The sequence below is a fragment of the Acanthopagrus latus genome, chromosome 8 (genome assembly GCF_904848185.1).
Source record: "Acanthopagrus latus isolate v.2019 chromosome 8, fAcaLat1.1, whole genome shotgun sequence".
Taxonomy (NCBI): domain Eukaryota; kingdom Metazoa; phylum Chordata; class Actinopteri; order Spariformes; family Sparidae; genus Acanthopagrus; species Acanthopagrus latus.
Window position 1 is genome coordinate 13,925,747 of NC_051046.1, and position 21,381 is coordinate 13,947,127.

Consider the following 21,381-nt stretch of genomic DNA (forward strand, 5'->3'; position numbering starts at 1 on the left):
TAAAGTGGCACTCTCGCCAAAAGATTTAAGATTTACCATATTTTTTGGCTCAAACTCATTTTCAATGGGAGTGCACTTTTACGCTAGCACGCTATTTCTAAAACACCAAGAAGGCTCGACACAACATGAAACTTCGCTCGAAGTATCACCAGGGTCTCTACACATGAACACAAGCATTGAGAACACTGTGTACATAGAGTTTGCTAAAAAAAACGTTTCTGAACTGCTCATGTTAGCAGCAGCTTCTTTTTCTAGCCGTCGTCATGGCAGACCAGACTTACTCGGGGATCGACGCGTCTGGGTAGACTAGAGTGTATGTGGTTCAGTTGAGCTGTGTAGAGACCCTGGTGATACTACCAGCAAAGGTTCATGTTGTGTCGAGTCTTCTTTGTGTCAAAAAATAGCAATTTTAATGCTAGCGTAAAAGTGCCCCATGCACTCCCATTGATATTGAGTTTGAGCCGAAAACGAAAATACGGTCGATCTTAAAAGTGCCTCGTTCCTCGTAATTATGATTTCACATGAACGTTTGACTCATATACAGTCACAAAAAAAGCCTAGGTTGCATTTTGGCAAGAGTTTCACTTAAACAGCTAAATTAACATGCACCATGGCTGCAACGAAGGCTCGCCTTTGTGTGTTTGTTCACACTGAACGGAGCAGTGCCGACATAACGTCACTCCACTGTGTCGATTCACACAGCGTGCCGGCGTTGTGAAACCAAAAGAGACGTGATAGTAGACATTGTAACACGGACAGTTCCCACCTGTGAATCTAAAAATGTCTCTGCCGACTGTTTATAATCATATGGATGCTGTTGTGATGTGTTGTGATTGAGATCCTGACCCACCACGCGTCATGGAAAGTGACAAATACACGTTTTAATTACATTATCACCATCAGTAAATAGCTGACCCTGTCCCGCTCTCACCCACAGAGAGGAATGTGTTATTCCAGGGGGAAGTATGGGAGGCCTCTGACCTTCCCATCAACCTTCCCTCATCATTTGTGATTTTTTTTTTCTACATAAGTCAAAGACAAAGAATCGGCAGGACGGGTAGGATGACAGCGACTTTTCCATGGTTTGAATTCAGTCATTTTTTTTCCTCATGTAAGTTGCCACATTCGCCACCTGCTACCACATTGTTGTTCAATCTGGTAACTTTGCTTCGTGGGTTGAAGTGTGGGGTGTTTCTCTTTTATTTGATGATTGAAGGATCTGTTCAGTTGTCAGACTGAACGCCATCAGACCGCCACACTCCTGTCCCACGCTGGTAGCATGAATTTACACACAGATGTCGTCTCAGTGCTCAGTTATCACCTCCACTTGCATATCAGTAGTGGTACAAAACTGTCCTGTTGTGTTTCATATTCATCATCAAAAATGCACCAGACAGAAAGAGCAGACGATCATGTCCCTCATCAGACTGCATCCAGAAGGTGTTAAACTTTTTTGTTCAAGTTAATCAATTGCATTCTAATTCGAACTGTTCAAAGGAAGAATTTCAACCACAATTTAACTGCTTCGGAAATCTGAAGAGTTGGTTTCCACCTGGCACCAAAAAATAGCAGGTTTTCCTTGATCTGAATTGCAAATGGATTTGGGTGTGCTTTATTCCATGGTGCCTTATGCATTGTGCAAGTCCCTCAGTTGATGACACACCCTTCATTGCAATGGTTTTACTCAAAACTGTTGAAAATGTGAGCCAGCAGGATTTACTGGATGGCAACAAGGTTCTGAGAATCTTGACAGGAACCATTTTAAGAAACAGAGCTAATTCAAATTACACTATGGAGAAAAAGAATGAAGTGCACAAATGAAGAATTTGGATGCAGGATCTGTTCACACTACTGCGTATGTCAAGACGGTTGTGTGCTTGTAAAAGCCTTTTGTGGCTCCAGAGGGAGCCGTGTTAGATCTGAAGTGATTTCACTTGATTCAGCACTTAGACAGAGCTGATGTAGAGCAACAGGCGCTAAACTACATCTGGAATCTCTCTCAAGATGATCATTAAGCAAAGCATCAACATAAATACTTAAAAGAACCTTTTATCACATTAAATTACTGTTCATTAGGTCACCTTTTACACAAGCACGAGATCAGAAGAAACATGATGCATAAACATGAAAATAGATTTATTCGAAAATATTTCCATTTGAATATTCTGATTTGGTTTATTTACATTAGCCCTTCAGTTCCTTTATTTTTAGTTCAAGTCTTAGTTCAAACCAGAATTAAATAATAATGATCACAGCCAACACTTGATTCATACCATGATTCATCCATTTATATCGAACTCAATCTTTGATGAACATATAACCGTGAAAATGGTGACAACTCTCTTTGTTTGTTCAGTAGTCCAGTCAAAGGATCCAGTTCTTTAAAATTCATAAATATGAAAAGGTTAATGCTCAGACATAACCGACAATGTGATACTGATATTAGTTTTCTGAGCCGTACGAAAACAACCCATGCAGGCCGAAGTTAAGATTCCTGAAACGTGGAGCCCGTACAGGTTTGACAGGTAAGAAACAGTATGACAAGTATGACGGTCATAAAGCTAAAAGTGCTTCTATACGACAAACACATTGTAAACATGGTCTCTAAGGCCTCGATTCAGATCTTTTTGTCTTGCTGTAGTGCTGAAAACACATTAATAATACAGGCAAAGTAATTGAGAAAGAGGGGGAAACAATTCAGGCTTTGTCGTCAAACCATAAACAAAATAATTAAAATCTGACTAGAGTACAAATAAACACTTCCCTCCTTCTATTCTTTATATTATTGACCCATTTTTTTTCTTTAACAACACAATCCACATTGTCTTAAAGGTCCCGTGAATCTGCTGTGCAGCAGCTCTGCACATGGTGGTAAGACCACTGCAGATTCGATATGTAGTGTAGTACCGATGCCTGTGAGCTGGTTATATTGGTTCCCAGTCTTGTTGAGGCTTAAGAGAAGGTGGCGGTGAGGATGGCCTCTTGTTGCTGCTGGTGGAGGGTCCCGATACCAACAGCAGGGGCGGGCAGAGCAGGTCGGCTCACCAACCGGAGCTGAGAAAGACAGAGGAGACAGCTCGGTGTCTGACGCTGACAATTCAGTTCAGAAGCATTTGGTATTTACAGAAACTCTGCTTACCTTGCAGGCAAGCTGCTTCTCAAACCTCGGAGCTACAAATGTCCAGGGCCCCATGTTCTGAGGCTCCTCCTGACTCCAGATAAACTCTGTGGGAGGTTTAAGAAGTTTTATTCAATCAAAAGGGGAAGAAGACATGATACAAAATGTGTTTTTTTTTTACACCACTCATGTGACTTCATGTAGTTTAGGGACCTCTTTTGTTAAACTTCCCGTCTTTCCTGCTCTTTGACTAGATCGAGCTGAAACTGGATTTGCTTCTGTGTGTTTGAGAAGGTGAGAGAACTGAAGTGAAACCTTAACTTTCAGGTTTTGTTCCAGAAGTAGGAAAACCTCTGGCAGAATAGCAGTGACATTTGTTTGAGCAGTACACTCCACTTTGTCTAAACAAGGATTATACATTTAAAAAAAAGAGTGGCGAGAATATAATAGCTTGATGATAAGCAGTAGAAAAAATATCATTTAAGTTACTTTTACTCAAATATGTAAAAAGAATATTTTTCTGATAAAGATTCAAGCTTCTCATACATGGATACTACAGATTTTAGTCTTCTATTTGAATAGTTTTGGACCAGTGTGAAGAATTTAGTGACATGTAGTGCTGAGCTTTTCTCTAGAGCCAGTGTTAGGTTTATCCGCTCTGGGCACCTGTAGGAACATGACGATGCAACATGGTGACTCCGTGGAAGAGGACCCCACTCTGTCTGTGGACATTTCATGGCGACCAAAACATGGAATTTCAAGCCAAACTACGATGTTTCCTTGACCCAAACAAAGTGGTTTTTGTGCCCAAGCCTAACCAAAGCATAGGCACAGTGATATGCCACTAAACAAACATAACGTTGCAACACAGAGAAACATTCGGTCTCACATTAACAGCTACTTAGCCAACATGTATTCTGGCGAAAGCATTGGTAAACCCTCACGTTGACTTGTCAACAAATTCATCACTGGTTGACTTCAAACTGTGATAACAAGATCTGTATTGGAAACTCGGGTCTCCTAGATGATACAGATTACATGAAAAGTAAACTGCTGGAACACATTTGACTTTTGAAAGATCACTTGAGGAACAACCCCGATTCCAGCAAAGCATGAGGTGACGCTGTGGATACATAAAAAGCCGCGTTCACCGACAAAGGTAGGTGTAGTAATACCCTTAATACAATCATGTGTTTCACAAAGTGGTGAACCTCGCCCCATTCCTGCTTGTGAAACACTGAGCCTTTCCAGAATGCTCTTTCTTACCCAATCATGAGACCATCTCCTGTTACCAATGAACTTGTTTACCACAAAGTTCCCAGTCTTTTCTTGCCCCTGTCCAAACCAGTTTGAAATACATTGCTGGCATCACAATCAGTCTTTGTACTGTTCAATTTCAATTGAATATATGTCAAAAGGGATTAGCAAATTGTCACATTCTGTTATATTTCAGCATCTCAACTTTCTCTGAATCAGGCTTGTATAAAAAGTAAGGTTTATTTCTCCTCTTCTATTGTGCCATAACTGTGATGCAGTTCATCAAAAGTATAAATCATCTCTGTGTGCTGCCTACAACCCACAAACACATAAGATTGATTTGTGAAGAGAAGGATGTTGACACCGTTAGCCACCAGTTCCTCATTCTTTGTAAGTCTTACATACATCACATTCACAGTCTGGTTCGACATCCAGCTCCAGGGGGTGGATGAATTTACAGAAACACATAATACGATATGTGAATGGCGAATAGGGAACAGTGATGCTCATACTTTGCATTTTTGTTTGTCTCTGATGCACCAGAGTTTGGAGTTTCTTTTCTCATGTCGTCTCGAGGACTCACTGATAAAAGCGGTAACTGTCAAACTTCTATTGAAGTTGCCACGTGCTGCTGAAAGGCTTTCAACTCACTATGACTCACTTGTGTAGCTGCTTTTGCGATTGTTTCTCTGAATCTATGAACATTGAGGACAAAATTTTTTGCCAACAATGACAGAACTGAAATCACTTAAAGGTCAAAGGTGCTCAGTTTCCTCCCTTTAACAGAGGAACAACAAATTAAGAGCTATCTGAGAAGACATCAGGACAATTACAAAATGAGTGTCACCTTGAAGATATAGCAAGGATTTGTGGATTCATCTCCCAGCAAACCTAAGTGCACTACACTACTGGGATGTCTTCCTTTTTATTTTTACCCAAAATGTTAAGCTGAAGTTAAAATGATCAGAACAAACCCTGGAGAGCTTTTCGTTTCTCTGCACTACATTCATATCTAGAACAGACTTCTGGCAGATTTGAAGCTGTTCTAAACTCTCAAATCAGTACGCTTTATTTGTTTGTCTGTAACTGACACATAAAATGTACTCTACTGTTGTTGTTTTATCTGTATGTGGTATTCATGTTCTTTAGCTTTTAATGTTGCTTCAGTGCATCTTTACTCGATGAGCCGCCTTTGTGCACCGGTCACAAAGACTGCAGTGTTATGTAATGTAGCACAGGGAAATGCCCCAAAAAATCATGACATATGCAGAACACAGGGAGAGCAAAGAGTGACCAAAGAGGAACAGTGGACACACACACAAAAAAAAACAGATCTGAAAATACTAAATGTGTGACTGTCAAATATACTTTCTAGTTTATTGTGCAAGTCATTTTAGTGTAAAAAATAAAGATAATAAAACAGCATCTTAAAACCATTAATAACACCTTTGGTCTCTTGGAATCCGATATAGGCACTTGTCATTATGGTGAAACCAATACCTGAAACAAATCCCTCATAGGCCCCACTGGCACAGGAGCAGTATAACCTGGGGAACTTTAGTTATTTGTAATAGTTGTAGGGAACGTATGTGATTTCATTCCAGTGCGAAATTGCTATGTTCGTAATTTGTAAATTAAGGATTTCACTGCATATTACCTGCCATATTTCATTGCACACAGAGGTCTAACAGTAACATCAGTCCCATGCAAATCAGCATGTCTGTGATTTAGACTTGTATTTCTTCTTTAACATCTGTTGTTCTCTTGTAAAAAAAAAAAAAAAACTCATCGCAGATCGTAATATGTTTATCAGCAGTTAACTGCTTTGCTTTGAGATCAGCTATATTGACATTTAAACGTTGATGTTCATGCACAGCAACCAAAGCATCTTTTACTTTATCTAAATGAGCTGCGGATGTGTATTCGTTATTGTGTAACGCACGCAGCAAGTGGGTAAATCAACTCTGAACAACATTTAAAATGTGGCACCTGAAAAACAGTTGCTTTACTTCTGAAAACTGATGTTACACAGTGTCAGCAAATGCAAGTAAAATAGAGATTAAACTTGTGCAAATGTGCTGCAAAATAAAAGTGAAATAAAAGCATAAAAAGAATAACTTTTCTATTTTTCCATGGCTGGACTATCAGTCGGGGTGCCTGCCATCATCACACATACCTTTAGCATTGGGGTATTTCTTGAGCTCCTGCTGCAGAGCCTCCAGTGGGAATGGACACAGCTCCTCCACACGGATCAGTGCTGTGCTCTGGTTGGCTGCTGCCGTCTCCCTCTGCTTCAGCAGGGCATAGTAATGCTTCCCGGAGCACAGCACCACCTTCTGGACACTGCAAGGAATAAGACAGAAAAGGTTTGATGTATAGGCGACATAGGGACTGTTTCTGAAGTGCCCTCCACAGGTATGGTTTCATCAAGACTGATACCAACACCAATTAAACAATTCAAATCATTTTTTCCAATTCTAATTGAAAAAATACTGAATGTGTCTTCCGTACCTTTGTGCAGAGACTGAAGTATCACCCAACACTGGTCTGAAAGATGTTCCTGGTGCCAGTTCAGCCAGACTGGAAACAGCACCCTTCGAAAAGAACAAACATTATTCAGCCCCTTTCATGGAAACATCTGTGAAAAAGAGTTTGAACTGTTAAATAAATTCTTTGCTTACAGAAAACCTCAGCAGAGTCTTAGGTCCGACCACAATGAGAGGTTTGCGGAAGTTACGGATCATCTGTCTCCTCAGCAGGTGGAAGTACTGAGCAGGAGTGGTGGGGTTGACCACAGCCATGTTCACATTGTCTCCGTCCACACCTTCCTCTTTACTGTCGCACATCTGAGAGACAAAAGAGGACGAGTCCATAATCATTTACACTTCAGTTAACTAACTAACAAAACATGCAAGTAACTGGAAAGCTGCTGGTGGAGCACACATATTTAAATCCAAACTTAAATCTGGATTCTCTGTAACAGAATAAAATGCAAACGTCCTGACGTCCAGAGACAGAAATGATACTCCACAAAAAAAAAACAGGTGTGTATTGACATTGTCAAACAGGTCTGTGAAAAGTTCAGAATCAGCAAAGTAGGAATGACAGGCTGGGAACTAAAAACCATGCCCCTACTGCTTTTTTTTTATCTACTCAGTGCATGACTAAACAGTACCTCTAGTAACAAGCCTCACTACATTTTAATTAAAAAACACCTTTCAAAAATTGCAAACACTATCAAGTGGACCATAACAGGAACAGCTGTGTCTGTACAGCTTTCAAGGGTAAAATTGAAGCACAATTATCTGTTAGCTGTGACGAACTGGATGGAAAACAACCATCTACAACTCTAATGACACTGAGGACCTTGTCATTTTTTCAGAGACAGTCAATCTATCTGCTGAAATTTAGAAAGATTATCTTTATTGATTTGTTACTGATTTAAATTGTTAACAACCTTTGAGTACTGTCCTCTGTGCTGCATTAGGGTCCTCTGTACTAAAAATGTTTTTCTTAATTCTAACCAAACTGTGATGTGCAAATGTCCCAAAAAGTTTTTGCTATAAATATGACTCTTAGTTCATTACTTAACATCTAAGATCAGGGATGAAGATTCGCACCAGCAACTAGTGAAATGCTGGTAAAACGTGCAAGTGGCTGGTAAATATGTTACACTCAGCAGCCAAAAAAAAAAAAAAAACCAGAAGGTAATCTGTAGAGTGGCTGGTAAAAATTTTAACATTCGTGAGCCATTTGTCGAGTGGACAAAAAAGTTGGGTCAGTGCACATAAACACAATGTAAAAGTTGTACCGACAATGACCAGGGAACCCAAGACCACTGGTCAAATCTAAAAATCTTATCAGTTGTATTATAAACCTCAGACTTAGAAACAGACACGAGGGATAAAGTAACCTCTGCACTGACTAAGGTGAAACATTAAACCTCCATTAAAACTTCAAAGGTGTATTTGGTTTATCATTGAGCAACGGAAAATGAATTTGCAGGACTCATGTAGTCAAGTCATCTCAGTCATGTAGTTCATGGCAAAAGAGGACTGTCTCTGGGTCATAGGGTTGAATAACAGCCAGAAAAGGGTTTTTTACGAACATTATGATGTCCCAGTTAAGTTAAATGTATGTACGTGTCATCGGACAGCCTAACAACTAAATGCTTCCTGCCTCGGCTTTCACCAGCACGACAGAAAAAAAATCTTAATTTCCTAGTTAAAATTTAAAACGGAAAGTTGACATGAGCATTATTTCCATTATATCATAAACTGGTATTGTTTGATGTGAATATGGCTCGACAGTCCCACCAACCTGGAGGAAACGCTCCATATGGCAGGATGAGTGTTCAGGTCCAGCTCCGTCGTAGCCGTGAGGCAGCAGGATCACCATCCCGTTCTGTAGCAGCCACTTGGCTTCACCTGGGGACACAGAAGTTTCACATCTGATGTGTGAAGATTGTCCCAAAAATAAACGGTAATGAGCGTAATAGTGAATCTGTTGAAAGCCCCAGGAGTCAAACATTTACCTCCAGAGAGGAAGGTATCAAAGATGATCTGCGCTCCGTTGAAGAAATCCCCAAACTGAGCCTCCCAGATGGGAAGCAGCTTCGGCTGTGCGATACTCATGCCATATTCAAATCCGAGAACCGCCTCCTCAGACAGCGGGCTGTTACACACCTAAACGCACAGAGACATCACAATGAGCCACATGAAAGGAGGACGATATCATCACACTAATGTTTCATGTGGTTAATAATGATTTTACCTCCAGGAAACCTGTCTGCTGAGGGCTGATGTGGTTCAGAGGGATGTACATGTCGTTAGTTTCTTGACACACCACCATGGCGTGTCTCTGACTGAACGTGCCTCTTCCCACATCCTGTCCACTGATTCGAATATTGAAGCCTGTAATAACATTTATTTGAATCTACAAATCCATTTCTTGACAGCATCAAAATCAAAAGATTCCTGACTTTGATCTGGTATGTTTTCTGCTTAATGCTGACCTTGGGCGAGGAGAGAGCCGAACGCCAAGGCCTCTGCTGTGGACCAGTCCAGCTTGGTCCCCTCTTCCAACTTGCTTAACCGAGCCTGAGTTCACAAAGGAGGAACAAAATCATCATCAAGCTGCTTTCGCTCGAAGAAAAGATGATACAACAGATGCAACAGAGACGATAGTCATACCTGTACGTGGGTCTTTCCAAGGTGGCTGTGCAGCTGGATTTGCTCTGGGATGTCCACAGATTTTGCTCCGACAAACTGCAGCAGAGGAACGGGGACACCCGTGTCCCAGGTGCTGACTTTGGCCGAAGGCTCCACCAGATCCCCCCAGCGGCCCTGCAGGTTGGTGGGTGGAGGGCTGTACAGGGTCATGTTGGCCAGCTTGTCGTTGAGCATGCCGTAGTATTTGGACTTGATCTCGTCACGCTCTGCTTCGGTCATCAGACCCTCAGAGATCAGCTCGTCCGAGTAGTAGTCAGGGACGCTTTTGCGGGATCTGTGAGGATGCAACAATATGTCAACTTTTATACTAATTACTTTGATAATAGAATAATTGATTAAAAGGTGTTAAATCTTCTAATTTCCGCTTCTGTAATGTGAATATTTTCTTGTTTCTTTATGAAAGTAAATTAAATGTCTTTGGGCTGTGGACACAAACATTAGAAGACATTATCTTGGGCTTTGGGAAATAATGATCCACTTTTTACACCATTTTCAGACATTTTATAGACAACTAATCCATTAATTGGAAATATGAAATTGTGTTGCGATACACAGGGTAAGTTAACTGACCGGATGATTTTGTACATGGCTGGGTTGGTGAAGAAAGGCTCGTCCAGCTCGTTGTGGCCCCACTGACGGTAGCAGATCAGGTCCAGGATGACGTCTTTCCTGAAGATCCGCTGGTACTCGACTGCCAGCCGAGTGGCCCGCAGCACCTCCTCCGCATGATCTCCATTCACATGGATCACAGCACAGTTCACCATCTTACCTGTGAAACAAATGTGAGTATTAGTCTTTTGATTAATACAGAATACATGATGTGTCAAGGAATCAAATTATTTTGATTCTGCCAGTGCGCTTTTTGAGTTTAACGGACCAACATCACTGCAGTACAAAGATGATCTCCCTCTCTCTGACGGAGTGGTGTAGCCCACTTGGTTGTTCACAATGAGGTGGATGCTCCCACCGACTCTGTAGTGAGGGAGGTTTGAAAGGGTCAACGTTTCTGGAACAATCCCCTGGCCAGTGAAGGAGCCGTCACCATGGACCTGTGGAGAAAAGAGCAGAGATTTGGCATCGCTGCTGAAGGTTGGATAACGATCTCAACTTCCTGTTTCACATTAATATAAGTTCAGACATTGTGTCACCAAACTGACTGCAAAATCTAAAAGTATGGAGGTGAAGGTCAAGAGGCAGGAGGCAGAGGGCTTTCAGACAACACATGTAAGAGGTCCACAGCTCCAACTCCAATACAAAGCACCTTAAACATCCACACTGGTTTTGACTGTGAGTCAGTTAGCTTGTTTGCAAGTACACAAAGGTTAAAGGACAGGTTCACAGTTAGATGTTTGTCTAGACACATTAGTCAGATAACTATATGAACATTAAAGGAGGTTCTGCTTGCTGCAATCATTTATCTTAGTCACACTGGCTCTTAAATAAATAAGGTAGTTAGTTGGTATAATTTACAGTTGAATAACTGTGATACCATCCAAAAGGGAAGTATAATGCTACTCTTCAGGGAAACTTCTCGGCTGTATGTGTGAACTGGTACCTGCAGACAGACGACCTGGTCCCCCGGCTGAGCGCTGTCTTCAGGTGAATAGTCTCCTTCCTTCCTGAGCTGCTGCCTGGCTCTGGTTTTGCCCTGAGCGACGGGGTTAATCGCTTCCAGGTGAGACGGGTTGGGCAGCATGGTCACGTGAATAGGGTGTCCAGCTCCGAATTCCAACTCCACCGAGGAGGTGAGGTGAGAGAGGACGTCGCCGATGGCTGGCGAGGTGTCGGGAAACTCGCTGAGGCCGCGCATCTTACGGAACATAAGCTGCAGAGAACGAACATGAAGGGACAGTGTTGTTTAACGTTATCTTAAGCTTGTTTGCTTTGTGGCAGCTGGCTGACTTTCTATTGACTCGTGCTGCAGATTACAGTCGTGCTAAATAAACAATGAACAAAAGCGTACGTCTCGTTAAATCTGACTGTGTGGGGCTAATTAACCTCGGGTGGGAACTTCAGCAGGCCTGTCAGGAGGTTGAGTCGGCCTCTGTGCGGCATGCCAATGACAACGTCAGTGACCCCGCTGTGGGCCAACTGGCAGAAAAGCTCGTGGAAGCAGCCCATCATGCTCTCTGCTCCCTCTCCTCCATAACGCTTCACAGTGGCAAACTTGGTGGCCAGAAAGTGGTCAAATTCCTACAGGTTGTGAGAGAGAATACGTGGCATAACAATTAAAACCACATCAAATATTTCGGCAGATCTTCTTATCTCTTCCTGGACCTACCTGAGACTCGAGCATGATCTTGGCCAGCTGCCTCCTCTCCTCCGTGGAGAAACTCTTCTTCTTGAGTTCCTCAAAGCGGTCGGCGAACCACTCCCTCTCCTCCAGGCTGCTCAAATGGCCGGTCTCCACAGACAGGTGGCCACAGTAGGCTTCTTCCAGGTAGGCCCGAACCTCTTCCACCGAGGCCTCTGCTTTACCAAAGTGTCGTAGACCTGCAGAAGCACATTAACTGAGCAGTGACAATACAAACTAGTGAGGTGTTTTACTCAACGGTCATCACTCCCACTGATTCTTTTATAGCTCTTTGACAAAAAAAGACTTTTGGACATACAAGGCTCTTGAGTTGTGGTAAATGTCTGGATCACAGATGTCCAGAAACAATCCTATGCAGCCATCAATCAAATTGTATTCTGCAAATAGTAGAATAATAGTAACTTTGGTGTAGCCTAATCTTTATCTGCTGGGTTTAAACAGAGAGAATCAGCATGAAATTGCTTTTTGAAATGTAGCAAATAGGCCTCCAGTTTTTAGTCAAAAACAATTAGCTACATATCAGGGGCCTGTGCCACAAAGCTATTATAATTTAGTCAACAAATAAATGTCTTTACTTTTGACAGAGTGCCGGAGTGACGCCACTTCCGGTGGACACCATGGGACCTTATGTCAGAAAACTTTGTAGAGGTGTGAATAAAGAAAGACAAATCATTTTTCAGTCCTGTTTGAACTGTGTCATGAATCACACAGGTGATGTTTGTCCATTTAAAAGATTATTTTCCAACCCTTACAGAGTTGTAGTTTGTCATAAAACTAATGAAATATAAGACTGTGAGATTAAGTAATTATAAAAACTACACAGCCCAGCAGTCGCATTGGTGACATCTTCTCATGAACAGTCACCAAAACCGGTAACTCAAACATTATAGAACCGTTAAAGTACTCTTTCAAATAACGACTAAACTAAATAGTATTTGACCTCAGCTAACACAAAATGGGACTTTCTTGAATTGGAAAACTATATTTCAAACTGAAAAACATCATAAAGTGATTTGTGGCTAAATTCAATTCAATTAAAACATTATTTTTCTCTCTCCATTCACTTCCATACAAAGTCTTTCTGAAGTTACGTCCCATGAGGTGCACCGGAAGCGTCAGCTCTTTATATCATCAGGATGCAAATGTAAACCTAATTCCCCTCGTACTAATTTATGCAGATAAAAGTTTCAATCTGCCTGTGCAAAGGAACCAGAGCATATTACATTTTAAAAACTTTCTAGGGGGGAACCTTGTTTGATCGTCCCATCCACATTTTGAATGCTTCCTACGCCCCTGGTCGAAGTCATTATCCCCACAGGTGAGGACGCCCTCCTCCTGCATCCTTCTATCCTTCCATCCTCTTACCTGGGGTTTTGAGCTGTCCTGTGATGGTGCCGCTCAGCATGTCTATCTCCGGGACACTGTCAGCCACAGGCTTCTGGGGCAGTAATGGGTTAATTTTAGCAGCCTTGTGTCCATGTGTTCTGTAAGCCTCCACCAGACGAGCAAGTCCATGATCTATGAGTGCAGGGCAAAACAACAGTCAGAATGAGCTGAGCTGACCTGCCTAAACCACACCACAGCTTCAATATTAACCAGTGCGGTGGCAACGAAGTCCACCTCCTTTTCGATGGGGAGTCATATTTGTACACAATTGTAAAACAAACACTGGGACTATGAACAAAGATTTAAACCAATGTCTGAGTCAGTGGGGTTATTGAGACATGTCAGTGACTGCTCGCCTTCTTGCCGTGTGATGTTTAATTACAGACACAGTTAATTAACCCGTACTGACCTTGATTTAGAGCCGCGATGCGGTCGCTCTGTAACTTGTGCTGGCTGTCCGGCTGTTTGGGTCGGTACCCGTACACACCTCTCTCGGTGTGATAACCGCAGCCGACGACCTGCCGAGCGACGCAGGGCGGCAGCCTGCTCAGAGACTTCTTCAGGAAGAGGACGGCCGACATGTTTTAAACCGAAGCTAAAGCTTTAATCTTGGAAAGGCACACAGCACCGACGGCTACAGGACGGCGGCCATACTGCCGAGAGAGGGACGTTATGGGAGGAGACGCCGGATCCGAAGCTCATTGGCTGGGGTCCTGCACCCGTTTCACAACAGCAGCTGCCACCAGGACGTCAGTTTCATTCACTTTTGTCTCAGATGGATTAAATACAAGGTTTTCTATTTTATTAGTACACTCTGATACATTTAGAAGCAACGAAACGTGATGTTTAAGCGATCTTAAAACGTTCGAAGTCGGTGAAGTAGCCGTCGTGACGTAGCGCAACAAGTGTCAAGCAGCGAGATATACGATGCCTTCGGGTGCACCTTGTAAATTCCGGATAGCAATTTTAAAACTTTTTAAAGCAATTTTTAAACCACGTATAGCAGTTTTGTTGAGAAATGTACCCTTTCTTATACAGGTCTATACAGCTCCGTCTAGTTATTCAGTGCTCAACTACTAAATTTGTACATACACGTGGAGAGAGAAATTATGTGAAACATTTGCCAACACCGTAACCAGATCTCACCTATGCAAAGATTTTGGACAATGTGCTGGAAACCATAATCATTAAAACAACTAATGATGGAATTTTTTTTGTTCTTTTTTTTTCTTAGGAATTCTGTTCGTCCCTCCCGGAGAATCACCATGGTCACTATGTCAATGTGTCTTAACATGTTTGTGGTGGCAAAACATATAATTTAGACACCTGTAGTGCTTATTTCTAAACTAAATACAGTGTGGTCAAAAAGTCTGAGGACACCAGTCAAAATACTTCTATTTTGCAGCACGGTGCAGTTTTAAAAGCAAAAAGTAACATACCAAATACTAAGATATTCTGAAAAAAGGATATTTTCCAAAAATTCATCTGTACTGACAAAAGAAATAGTATAACATCTGAGAGCTTTGACTAGTTTTCTTACTTTTTTGACCGTAATGTGTGAACCAAGACAATTCCACAAAACTGAATTTAAAGGAATGACTTCTAAGATACGCAAATATAACACACAATTTAAGCAATTATAACTAGTTTGCCTTGTGCTGTTTTGATTTGCCTGTGATACAATACAAGCTTTGTTTTTTCCTTTTTCCTGAGAACAGCATTAACTTCTGTTTTGTCAGTATTGTTTTTAACAGCCCGAGTTCACACAGCTGAGACCTGAGGCTCAAATGTTAACTCCAGCTCTGACGTTTTATTTCTATTTCAGAATATCTTTGACAAATTACAGCATGTTTTTACCCAATATCCAATATCATTATTCACTACCTCCGCAGACAGTGCACTTAAACTGTAAAATTAATTTAAAATCCTTCTGTGCTTATGTGAATTTACCCATGCTGTAAACACATTTTATAGTTTTTCATGAGATTTTTTCACAAAGAAATATTATGGGGTTTTTGTGTGTGTGTGTGTGTTTTTTTGTTTTTTTTTTTTTAATCAAATGCTGACCCAGAATTCTCTGGCATCTTTTAATGCTGCCACATACTGTGAAGATTATCAGTCATAGTTGTACAGTAGTCAACATGATTTCTTGTATTTTCTTGTCCACTGTACAGTCTCCACCACTGGGTGGAGATATTTCACAGTGTGTCCTTGTAGAGGAGATTTGTAAACCAGATGCATTTGGTCACATAAATGTATTTTTGTGTTCTTTATATTGCTTGCAGCAGTGATATTATGTCATAACTTGTGTGAGAAGTGTGAAAAATTGATCAGGACAATTATAAAGTTTTTTTGTTTTTTTTTGTGTTTTTTTTACAGCAAATCTTTTTTTTACTGTATTTGAAAGACCCAGTCTGCAAACTGTGCTCACTCTACAGATTCTGATCATTGGGGTCGAACTAGAGCTGTGTTTACCTTCTCAATACACTCATCTCATGAATAAATCAAACATACTATACATTCAATTTTGATACGAGTAGCCCCAAAAAATCCTCTTGATACAGCCACTTTTAATATCCATTCAACAGTGTAGGAAACTGTGCTGTGAAATAGCAGCTCTGCCCGTTTCTCCTCTCTGTCATCAGACCGTGATGCAATGCAGCAAAACATGTTGAGTCTTGGTTAAAAGGTGAGCCGAGGCTCTGTTTGTCCCAATAGAAATAACTCCATCTCTTTCCTTTGTGATACTGATATCACTGTGCTGCTAAAGCTGTCATTCTCTGTTCTTGTCAAGGTGCTGTGGAGGGGCACTCTGGGAAATAATAGACTCAAGTAGCTAAGGTAGGTAAATAACCCACAAAATGTCAACACTTTAACATTATGACCTCAGGGAGATAGAGTATTGCATACTAATAATATAAATATGAGTGTTTCCTGGGATAACAGGACTGTAATCAGGACACTGACTGTTATGGTTTGGGTTTTCTTTGGATTAGGGCTGCAACTGATACTTACTTACTTCATCAATTCATCTGATGACCATTTATTTGCTTGATAAATAACTCGAAGCATTCAGGGTTGCACCAAATAATTATTTCCATTATTACCTTTGCCAAGGAGGTTGGTTTTTTTTTTCGCCCATGTCCGTCTGTTTTTTGGTTGGTTTGTCAAGTGGATTTCACAAATACTGCCCAATGGATTTCCAGCAAACTTGGATGGAGGATTGGTCTCAGCCCAGAATAAACCCCGTAAACTTTTGGTGTAGATCCAGGAATTTCTTCTTACTTTCTTTGACATTGTGAGAAAGGGCTTTTTGTCAGGGAATTATGCATGAATCTTTCTGAAAAAAAATCTGGCATATTTCAATTGGTTTCTATGAGTTCAATTTAATGCAGACAAAAAACATTGTTGGGGCTTTGGCGTAGGTATGTGCTCTACTGAGTGCCATTCTTTTTTATATATATGTTTTGTTTATAACTTTTTCTTATACAGAGAAAAGACAGGACGTTCAGGCCTCAACAAACAAACATAATTGCCTCTGAATGCCATTCTTGATTTATCATTTGGTCTATAATTTTGAAGATTGCAAAAAATTCTCTTCAAAATTTCCCAAAGCAAATAAAAACATGCAGAACACCAAACAATACTTGATTTCATTTCACTGAAGACAATTATCGAGATGATTGCCTGTGAACTCTAAAATAATTAATAAATGATCATAACTGTTGGTGATTCACTGTCTCGTGATCTACTTGTTACTATAAAGTGTTAATTTGACTTTATATTGACAAGATTGATTCACATTTTCACACAAGGAGCAGCTTCACAGATTGAAAGACCGAATGTAGCTGCAAAATGGCGTTTTATAATTGAAACCCAAAATAATCCCCATAAAACCCCCCACCACCCCATCAGAGACCTGGGAGCTTACACCAATAGTTTGATAAACCTGCTTTACCTCCATCTGTTACTCAGATATAAGCAAAGAGAAGCATGACGAAGTGAAACAAGTTAGCGAAGACATGACACACTGGGGGAGGAAGGGGTGGTTTGTAAAATGTCTTTACAACACTGGACAAGCACAACACACAAAGACACACAGTCCATATTAGGGGATATGGTTTAATTTGGAGACAGAGGCAAAGAAACACACCACACATGAACAAACATTGACCAAAAAAGAACACAGAGTCTTTCGGCTACACACTCCGCCATGGGAAAACAACGGAAAAACTCTACACAGGTAAAAAAGCAAGGCTCAAACTAAACAGATAGTTAACTCTTCAACTAAGACAATTATTCACACAAGTTGTTGAAATCCTGATGACCATTAAACTATGTGGACAGCACGAATACTAACATGAAACTTACCACGATTTAGAGGATCCCAACCCCCCCGAAACTGAAACCGACTAACGAAGTGAGGGACATGTAGTAAAATTAAAATCAGGCATCTTTTAGAGACAAAAAAAAACAAAAACAAAACAAAAACAAACAAAAAAAAAAAAATTGCTTGACACCACCAAAGAGGCCAAACTCAAGACCCGGTCAAGGCGAGGCCACATTGAGAGGCCAGACAATTTTTTTTTCCAATATAGATTTTTTTTCTTTAATTTCCAATATAAAAAGCTTCACTGGTACAAAATACATATGAACAACCAGTTGTAGAAATTGGAAAGCCTGTGTATGTCTTTTTTTCTTTTTTTTTTTCCTTTTTCAAATCCCACCCAGTTTCAAAAAATTTCATACTGACTGAACAGAAAGAAAAACTACTGTATGTATAATACAGATCACATCAAGATGCACCCACTTTGGCTTTCCTCAAGACAAGATAAAACATCTATTAAATTATTGGTGGAACATGAACAAAGTCCTACCGATTATCAGACAAGAAAATAACACAAAGAAAAGATTTTTTTTTTTTTTTTACTCCTCTTTTCTTTTGGATCAAGACAATATCTATAGAGATGCAAAGCTACCACACTGTCAAAAAAAAAAAATAGCACTTCAGAATATGAAAACACAGAACAAAGAAAGTGATTGTTAGAGCTTGAACGGGATTTGTGATGGAAGCCCCTGAAGTGAGTCAAGTTCCTGTTGGGCCCGCCGTGGACTGTACATTGTGCTTTTTTTTTTTTGAAAAATTCATTCACAGTAACACTTCACCATACGCCACCTTTTCTCCACAGATCTGCAATCATTTCAGTGTTTGACAATTGTATCATTTAAAGATGTTAACACGGAAACCCAAGTTATTTCTCTTGAGTTTGAGCTCATTTGACTTTATTGAATCAGACAAATTCCCTGACACATCTGACCACCAATTGCTCGTATCGCAAAGTGTTACAGTACACGTGTTCACACTCACTAAGAAAGAGGGTTTAACCTTCAAATGTATAGGGAAGTTTATTGTTTATCTACAATTTTTTTTTTAAACCAACTGTTCAAATTGAGTACATCACAATACACATTTACCAATAAACTCAACACACAGAGTGGGGGGGGGGGAAGAAGGGGGACATGAGCAGGTGACAAGAGCTTTCATGACACTGGCATAAATAGACAAAAAAGGCTAACTGCAGCAATCTCTAAACCAAGGCCTAATAAGGACGTGTAGGCAGTTTCTAGACGTATATATGGCACTTTGAATATTGTATTGCATTTGGATAGAAAAAACACACTGTAAAAAGCACATGCCCATATTAAAAAGTGAAATCAGTGGTACCTTGAAAATGTCGGGATTTATAATCACACACACAACATTCTGCAAAAGTGATTAGCTCCCACAATTGTGCTTAACGTTTCCTTACAAAACTACAACACTTTTCCTCGAGCACTGTTTCAAATTTGGTACCTTTTTTATTTTATTTTTTTGGAATATTTATGTATTTTGAGAAAAAAGAAAAGGAAAAACAATAATCCAAACTTAAAAAGGTCAAATGGTGATAATTGTGCATTTTGTGTCATAATCCTGTGTGAGCGTCTAGTTTCACACACAAAAAAGCCCCTGAGTTGACAACTCTTTAGCGCCATCAGGTACGCAGTTTTTAGGGAACCCTTCTTTGGGGGTGAAGTGGTTGTTATTTCATAGTATAACAGATAAAATACCACCCCGGTAAAAAAAAGTGTAAACCTTGTGCTGAAAAAATGGAATGTATTTGTAAACCAACACTACAGTGGTGGATTTAGTAGTATTAATGTGCGGTGCATCGTGTACGACTGAAACATGATACTGGAAGTCACTTAAAAGAACAATGAGCGAAAAACTTAAAAAAGTGTGTTTATAAAATGTGCAGAGACCCACAGGTCGTGCGTTGTGTCCGAGTGATCTCTTCTTCAGGGGCTCCCACGTTTGCAACCACAGAAAAGTGTGTTTTGTGTTTCGCAATGTGTGCGTGTGTGTGTGTGTGTAAAGAAAACAAGGTAATATTACAGGAAAAGTATGTTGTGTGAATTCAAAAAACACTGAGTTTGACACATGGGCACTTTAACAACAAAAAACCAAAAACAATAAAGACATTGTCTGGCATCTGTATGATTAACAGACATTGTAAATCATCTTTCAACATGAGGCATCCAAACTAAACCAAAGTGAAACATCCATTAATTAAATTATTAATGAGAAATTCACAGAAAGTCAACAAGACGTACCGTGGAAGTTGAACACTAAATCTTCTCTTAAACGCAGAAAGAAAATTAAGTCTACATACATGTGACCCTTTAAAAAAAAAAAGTATTTTTTTCCCAGAAATTACAATTAATGTAGAGGAATTCTTTGACTTAAAGTGTGTTTTTAATTTACTAGAAACAACCCTCACTGATCAAACTGATTTTTAGTCCTCTTTAAAAATGCAATACACTGAAGACCCCCCCGACACAGATGACATTACAACATAATCTACAAAAAACCCAAAGTTTTGCCTGGGTTCTGTTAGTTAAACTTCTATAGATTCAATGGTATAAAATATAGGTAATCTAAGTGTGCATTTAAACCACAGATTGTCTATTTGTGAATCAGTTCTAAAAAAGTTGACTCATGTAGGTAGTCATTTCTCTAAACAGAGCAAATGTACCTTTTATTGTGCCATCAATAGTTCAAAAAAAGGTAAATACACAGGGTATTTTTTTCTAAATGAAGAAAATATAGTTTTAAAGAGCCTTGGTGTAAATCTTCGCACTGCCCACAAAATGTAGAGATCATTAGAGAGCACTGAGAGGGGTTTTACTGGTCAGACTTTCAAAAGTGTTGGAAAGTGGTCTGTAGCATGTTTTTTTTTTTCTTAAGAAGCCAACATATTGCTAATGGCACCAAATAGCACAGATGTGTGCCAATCCCTGTATTCAACTTTCAAGTGAACTTTACTGAGAGAGGTAAAAAGAAAGCAACATAAAAAATAAACAAAGCTAAATTAAAAATAAGAAATCCCACAGGTTTTTAAAACATTCGCAACAAAAAAGGTCTTTTAAATGAATTCAACGCAGGTACGTTTTCACATTGATTTGCTTGACCTCTCTCCCACCTGTCACATTTCTATACAGAACCAAAAAAACAAAAAAAAAAAAGAAGAAAATATGAATATACATGCAGAAAAATCAGGTTGAGCTAAGGTCAAGGGTCAGTGGGTGGCCAGGTATTGGTCAGGCGAGCTTAGAGAGACATCACAGACAATGGTGGGATGATGAGGCCAGGAGTTTGGCTTGGCTTTCAACATCATGAAGACATGCTAGGCTAATGATGAGCAAACAGGCATGGAGATTTGTTCTAAAAAAGGAACAAAAACACGAAAGGAATAGAGAGAGAGAGAGAGAGAGAGAGAGAAGACAAAGAGGAGAGAAGAGAAAGTTAGGGGCACAGCACAAGAATCGTTGAGCCATGAGGCACAAAAAAACAACAAAAACAATGCCAATCACCACATACAATAAAGACAGTGGTAAACATTTCCCCCCCGCTTTCTCCCGACACACAAAAACAATAGAGATTTAAGGAAGTGACACCACCAGGACATATGGCAGAGACTCTAACATGCACAAACTGTATACTTGGCACCCAAAGAGATCCATCTAGAGCCAGTCCC

General features: G+C 40.2%; 2 protein-coding genes across 7 annotated transcripts in view; both read right to left on the reverse strand.

Annotated features, from left to right (window-relative positions):
- Window positions 1-2,112: 2,112 nt before the first annotated feature.
- On the reverse strand, window positions 2,113-14,041 carry dhtkd1 (dehydrogenase E1 and transketolase domain containing 1). Its single transcript, XM_037107976.1, has 17 exons — window positions 13,716-14,041; window positions 13,286-13,438; window positions 11,888-12,099; window positions 11,605-11,799; window positions 11,162-11,431; window positions 10,484-10,655; window positions 10,177-10,375; window positions 9,568-9,880; window positions 9,390-9,474; window positions 9,149-9,288; window positions 8,910-9,060; window positions 8,696-8,802; window positions 7,057-7,221; window positions 6,887-6,969; window positions 6,552-6,718; window positions 3,140-3,225; window positions 2,113-3,054 (listed from the first exon to the last, which is right to left on the reverse strand). The coding sequence occupies exons 1-17, from the start codon at window positions 13,885-13,887 to the stop codon at window positions 2,953-2,955; spliced, it is 2,772 nt and encodes a 923-aa protein (XP_036963871.1). The 5' UTR covers window positions 13,888-14,041; the 3' UTR covers window positions 2,113-2,952.
- A 3,373-nt stretch (window positions 14,042-17,414) lies between these two features.
- Window positions 17,415-21,381, reverse strand: part of LOC119024063 (CUGBP Elav-like family member 2) — a 30,514-nt gene continuing 26,547 nt past the window's right edge. For all 6 annotated transcript variants that reach the window (XM_037106479.1, XM_037106478.1, XM_037106477.1 and 3 more), the window contains exon 14: window positions 17,415-21,068. The gene's annotated coding sequence lies outside the window, so the exon portion shown is untranslated. The remainder of the gene's footprint in view (window positions 21,069-21,381) is intronic.